General features: G+C 31.2%; 1 protein-coding gene across 1 annotated transcript; it reads left to right on the top strand.

The window, feature by feature from the left end:
• The first annotated feature begins 1,188 nt into the window (after nucleotides 1–1,188).
• Nucleotides 1,189–1,767, top strand: LOC116108249. Its single transcript, XM_031394508.1, has one exon. It carries the CDS (start codon nucleotides 1,189–1,191, stop codon nucleotides 1,765–1,767), a length of 579 nt encoding a protein of 192 aa, XP_031250368.1.
• Nucleotides 1,768–7,266: the final 5,499 nt, after the last annotated feature.

Here is a 7,266-nt window from a genome sequence, read left to right on the forward strand (position 1 = left end):
TGGAGGCTAGAATTTTTAGAGAACGGGTCAATTTTCTGGGTTTTACTAACCCAAAACCCGGTCCATTAAAGTTAACTCAATTCTATTATATTGAGAAATAAAGTGCAAGCCCAATTGATCAATTAAAATGTGTAAGCCGAATTCATTTAAATTGGTCAGTCCATCTGATTAAGCCCAATTTCTTTAAATTGGTCAATGCATCTCATTAAGCCCAATTTCTTTAAATTGGCTAGCCCATCTCATACAATTCAATCCACTTAAATTGGTCTATCGAGCCCTTTAAGAGTCAAACCTGGTCAAAGAGCCAAACGGGTCAAAGTCAACCTAGACCAAGATTAAGTTGGACCAACATGACCCGACCCAGAACCGAATCGGGTCGACCTGACCCGATACCAAATTGAGTCAATTGACTCGATTAGAGTTGACTTCAAAGTCAACAGTCAAAGATAACAGTCAACGGTTAACCTTAGCGGTCAACAGTCAAATTTAATGGTCAACTATTAAAGTTAATGGTCAACTGTTAAATTTAATGGTCAATGATCAAAGTTAATGGTAAATAGTTAAAGTTTACCCGATTTTGACCTTGGCGCGTGACTGGGGTGAGGTGGTTATGTGGGTGCGTGAGTAGGTTTTTCTGGGGGCGTGTGACGGATCGTACAGGGTTGTCATGCCATGTGTGGGTCTTTTTATGCATGAATAATGAGCTATTCTTGTTTTAATTTATATTATTTTGTGTTATGTGCAATAATAGATTATGTCATTTTGTGATGTCTTATGATCATATATATTTGATTAATTTAGAGTGGCCACAACATTTAGTTATGATAATATATGTATTAAGTAATATTAATTATAATCATATTAAAGTTAATGACACCGTTTTGTAGTTAATCTTGTTAATATAATCATTTTACCCACAGGGAATGTTACATTGTCATGATTAATTAGGATCAATTATCCTACAGGTATTATGAAATATTAATAATTTTTAGTTTCATCATTAAAGGATAATGAATCATAATATGTAATGTCTTTACCCACTGGGAGATTTGATGATATGTTGATTCATTTAAATTTTGTTATTTGTTTTACATTGGTAAACTTATATTTTTTGTTGATGGTTTGGGCCTCATAATTTATTTAGTAAGCATATATGTTGATATACCTACAATTGATCAAACTTTGATGATGGTTGAGGATAAAGTTCCTTATTTAAATGGTGACAACTACAAAAACTGGAGGGAGACTGTTCTTTTTTATTTAGGGTACACTGATCTTGACTGTGCTCTTTGTAAGGAAGAGCCACCTACACCTACAGATACTAGCACTCAAGCTGAGATTGCCTTGTATGAACAGTGGGAGCGATCCAATCATTTAAGCATGATGTTTATCAAATCTCACATTATGAGTAGTATTCATGGGTCAATACCGAAGTGTGAGAATGTCAAGGATCTGATGGATACAATTCATGCTCAGTTTGAAACATCAGATAAGGCATCACACAGCACCCTAATGATTAGATTGACATCCATGAAGCTCACCGATATTAAAGGAGTTTGTGAGCACATTATGAAAATGAGGGACATCGCTGCTCAGTTGAGATCCCTTCATATGGTGATTAATGATGATTTCCTGGTGCATTATGCCCTGAACTCTCTTTCATCTCATTATACTCCTTTCAAGATATCCTGTGACACACAAAAGGCTAAATGGACAATCAATGAACTTTTGACCATGTGTGTTCAAGAGGAGGAGAGATTTCTTTAGGAAGTGAATGAAACTGCACATCTGGTGATAGGAAATATCAAGTACACTTCAAACAATAATAAGAAGTGGAAGGGAAAAGGCAAGTTGCATGATGTTACAAGCAAATGAAATAAAGATAACACCAAGTTTTTCTTCTATAAAAAGAAGGGACACATGAAGAAGGATTATCCCAAAAGAAAGGCTTGGCTTGACAAGAAAGGTAATCTCTCATCTCTTGTATGTTATGAATCTAATATGATTTATGTTTCTCATACTGATTGGTGGATTGATTCTAGTTCTACAATTCATGTTTCTAATACCATATAGGGTTTTCTGGATCAAAGGAAACCAATGGGAAATGAATGTAGCATCTATTTAGAAAACAGGATGCCTTCATGTGTTGAAGTTATTGGAACATATAGACTTATTTTAAGCACTAATTATATTTTGGATTTGGAAGGAACCTTTTATATTCATAGTTTTTCTAGGAATTTAATTTCACCTTCTAAACTTCTACCTTGTGGATACTTTTTCAACTTTTACAGTAGTTCTTTAATTTAATTAAGAACTCATCTATTGTTGGAAATGGTATTATGGTTGATGGTCTGTCTAAAATTGATTTAAGTGATATTCTTTCTTATAGTTTAATTACTTCACATGCTAGTACTGGTATTAAACGTACTACTATGAGTGAAAACTCTTCTTTTCTGTGGGATAGTAGATTAGGACACATCTCCACTAATAGGATTAAGAGGTTGGTAAATGTTGGAGTTCTTGAAACACTTGACTTTACTAACTTTGATACTTGTGTAGACTGCATTAAGGGAAAGCTGACTAACAAATCCAAGAGAGGTGTCAGGAAGAGTTCTTTTAGATATCATGCACACATATATTTGTTGCCCTGGCGTGAGCTCTAGCGGTTAGAAATATTTCATTACTTTTATTGATGATCACTCACGATATATGTATCTCTATTTACTTCATCACTAGGATGAAGCGTTGGATGCTTTCAAAATATATAAAGCAGAAGTAGATAAACAATGTGGAAAACAAATTAAGATTGTGAGATCTGATAAAGATAATAAATATTATGGTAGATACAGTGGTACAGGACAGACACTTGGTCCATTTGCTAAATTTCTTCAAGAGCAAGCTATTGTGGCTTAATACACCTTACCTGGCACACCATCTCAGAATGGTGTAGCAGAACGGAGAAATAGAACATTAATGGATATGGTACTGCGTATGCTGAGTAACTCCAAACTTCCTCATTCTTTGTGGATCGAAGCTCTTAAAATTATAGCGTATATATTAAACCGAGTTCCAACTAAGGTGGTTCCCAAAACATCATTCGAGTTATAAAAGGTTGGAAACCGAGTTTAAGTCATTTACGCATTTGTGGTTGTCCAGTTGAAGTTAGAGTTTATAATCCACAAGAATGGAAGTTAGATCCTATGACTATTAGTGTATATTTTATTGGATATGTTGAGAAATCCAAGGGATACAGGTTTTATTGTCCGAAACATTCTAGTAGAATTGTTGAATCAAGAAATGCCAAATTTCTTGAGAATAGAATGACGTGGTCAATGGGAGTGATCAACTCAAAGAATTAGTCTTTGAGAAAATTGATGTTTTAGATAATGCTCCTACATAAAGTAAAAGATTGGTTGTTCATCCAAACAGGGTGAACAATGAGGAACCAATCATTCAAAGTCCAAAAACTTGATGAATAATTTTACTTCCTCGCAAGTGCATGAATCGCTATGATAGTATAGTATGCAAAAGCAAGGGTCGATCCCACAGAGTTTGTAAGTTATCAAATAATCCTAATAACTATGTCTTAATGAAACAAATAAATTCAAGCAAATTAAAAAACTAGTAATTAAAACTAAATGTAAAAAAAAAAAAAAAATTAACTACTATTGACTGAGCCAAGATAACACCAATAAAAACTAATTTAAAAACCAATGAACTATAACCTAGGTATCCAGCTTCACCATAATAATCCAATTTTATGCCAACTATCAAACTATTGTTATCACAATCCAATTTCTAGGGTTTGCACTCATATAATTAAGGTATTACCGTAAGGCGTTCAGGATTAACCTAGTATCTTTAACACGAGACTAGCTAGGGCATATAGTCTAGCCTAATGATTAAAAACCCATTAAACACAAGAGCACTTGAAATCATGAATAAAGGCGCAGGCGTATGCACAAATACTAATCATTTAAGAAATCATGAACCAATTAGCATTCTGCCAAGGCTTATACACAAAATACTGATCATTTATTCACAAGAGCTATTCAAGATTGGCTAGGGTGTGTAGTCTAACCTTGTCTTACACAATCAATTAATTAACATTAAAGGTGATCAAGCAATAACATCAACTAAAGATTGAATAAAGGATAATGAATAAAAATAGAATTGCAATGGATTGAGAAGACAAATAGAATTAATAAAGACATAAAACCTTCTTATTAGGCTACATTGGATCCCTAGAAAAGTATTTAGTTACACATGAGCATAAAGAAATCAAACCTCAAAATCTTGAAAACCATGAAGTACAAGAAGAAGAAGATGAAACCCTAAGTAAGATCTCCTCTCCTTGCCTCTTCCTAATTATATTTGATATTATAAACCCTAGCTTCCTAAAATATTGCTAAGGACATCTATTTATAATATTAAATTCGTGAGAGTATTATGGTAAAAAGTTATACTTCAATTAAAACACATAATAACAAATCTGCACATCTCCAAGCACTAACGTAACTTTCATCTCCATTTTTAACCGTATTCCAAGTCACTACAACAATATACACATATAGCTATGAAAATTAGCTACAGAAAGGAAAACTGTAGCAAATACATATTTACAGCTACAAAAGTCAATATTTATAGCTAATTGAAATAATTTTAGTGATAAGATTTTCTCCCTCGAAGCTAATATTCATCTTTTGCTTTAACTTATTAAAATTGTGGCAATAACTAGTCATTTAGCTACAATGTATTAGCTATGGTAAAACATTGTAGCTAATGAATGTATTTAGCTATAAATATTTCATTTACATGGCATATAGTATTATTATTAGCTACGAGTTTAACTATATAGCTATTATTTGTGCATTAGCTATAAAATATTGAAATTTATAGCTAATTAATGTATTTAACTATAAACATTGAGTACATGACATATAGTATCATTATTAGCTACGAGTTTAACTATATAACTATTTGTGTGTAGCTATAAATATTAAAATTTGTAGCTAATTAATGTATCTAGCTATACAAATTTATTTTCATGGTAGTAACATATTTTTAGTATCATTATTAGCTACTAGTTTAATATATAGCTAGTATGTATGTATTAGCTATAATTATTGAATTTGTAGCAAATAAAGAATGTGAAAATTAATTGCTATAATCCTTATAGTATGCAGTTATAGATATTCTAATTTATCCCCTAAGTAATTATATTTTTATTACTTATGAATTAAATAGTTATAGTCAAACAAAGTGTTAATCACACCGCTAAGGTCAATAGTAAATTGGAACCTTCAACCAATAGCTAATTTAAAAGCATCTTTCCAACTTATCAAACTTAGTTTAATACAATTTAAATATCTCAACAAATATTAGACTTTTTTCCACAATATACCCTTCTGCAATAGAACCTTCTGGCCGACTTTTATTATGAATATACGCTTCAATTTTCCTAAGAACCTATACAAATGTTTCTTCAACTACTATAATAACTTATTATAACCATACATTGATTTAAAAAAAAATAGATATATGAAATAATGAAAACAAAATATTGTTATCCGTTTGAACGTCTAATGCTCAGCCCACTCCATATACTCATTTGCTACACGTTCCACATCAGTAATCAATAGTTGGAGATTAATTTGCAAGTTCATTCTATGAACAAGAAATAAAGAATTCATATAAAGCTAGCAATGAAGATAAGTGGCTCTCGTCTCCTTGTGATCTATAAATTGTTCTCAAGGTATCAATTGCAATTGATTCATACCACTCGTGATTTAATTCACAAATAAGTTTACTTATAAAAAATTGAACTGTGAATCCAAGAGACTATGGTTAGCTTGTGTAACAACTGCACTATTGAATAAGCTTGTGTAACAACCACACTATGTAAATATTATTCAAATTATTTTTCTTAAATATGTAGAATTTAATTTTCTTCATTATAATTTATCTTTTAAATGTGAATAATTAATAAATAATTTATAACATTACTGATTATAAGATTAATTAATAAGATAATTTGTTTAATCTTAGTTATGCTGGATCTTATTATATTTAATTATGTCAAGTCCATCGTTGCTGTTTCAATTAAAAATCATGTTTATACTTCAAATAGGATAAAGACTATATTTTTCCCCAAAATATAAAGTGGCGGTAGAGATGGGCGTTTTACTCGCCCTGCCCCGAACATGTCTAATTTTTTTTAAATTTAAAGTGATTGATTGCATGTTTATTTTATTGAAATAGATATATATAAACGTACAAAACATATATTAAAATCACCATTCATATTGCCTTTAATATCTGATCAAATTTTTTACTCAATAAATAGTCTCTGACTCATAAAAATGACAATATCTCTTATGAACTATGATTGGTGGTATTTTTTGTTTAACTAGTACATATATCTTTCTTTTGAAAAAAAAAATATTGAATGACTTTATATAGATGATAAAATAATATAAAGATGACAATTGACATAACATGTTAAAATCAGCAATATATATTATATAATATAATATATATAATATATATATATATATATATATTTATAAGCATTCTCAATTTTATATTATATCTGCCTCTAACCATTATTCTTTTAGGTTTATTTAGAAATTATTATATAATTTAAAAAAAAAAGATATTAATAATCTTAATTGTTAACAAACTGCCCTGAAAATATTGAAATATTTACAACTTTGCCTACATAACCCATTATACACAAATTGCGCACAACCAATTCCAAAATCAAAATCGAAGCAGCCAAACTCCCAAGCCTTGAAACCTAAATTCCTAATTGCCTGTCTGCCGCCACAGCGCCACAATTCCCCCTCTTCTGCCGTTCAACTCCGGACTCCTTGGGAAATTAACGATCTCCATGAAAGACAGCTGCATGCATGAAGAGTGGTGGAAAGGAGAAGAAAGCATAAAAAAATTGGATTCAAAAAACTGGTTTTCAAACAAAGCTTGGAAAAGAGATTATACCTACTCCTTTGCTTTGGATTGATGAAGATCAGCCTCAAAGTAATGAGACCTCCACACTTAACACCAACTTGAGAGGTTTAGAGAGTGGTCGTGGCTTTTAGAGAGAGTTTGGTTTGCTTTGAGTGAACAATGTGTGTAATACAAAAATGCACTTTTGCATTTATATATACTTGGGCAATTTTGTAATTATTTATTTTTCACTTCCAAGCCAATAAATCTTTATAAAGGGACCCCCGAATTTAATATGCTACCCTTTGAATAATCAAT

This window comes from Pistacia vera, unplaced genomic scaffold, assembly GCF_008641045.1.
Source record: "Pistacia vera cultivar Batoury unplaced genomic scaffold, PisVer_v2 Contig56, whole genome shotgun sequence".
NCBI lineage: Eukaryota > Viridiplantae > Streptophyta > Magnoliopsida > Sapindales > Anacardiaceae > Pistacia > Pistacia vera.

Bases quoted from the DNA above. Each gene is read 5' to 3' on its own strand.
- LOC116108249 (XM_031394508.1), top strand. From the start codon at position 1,189: ATGGTTGAGGATAAAGTTCCTTATTTAAATGGTGACAACTACAAAAAC.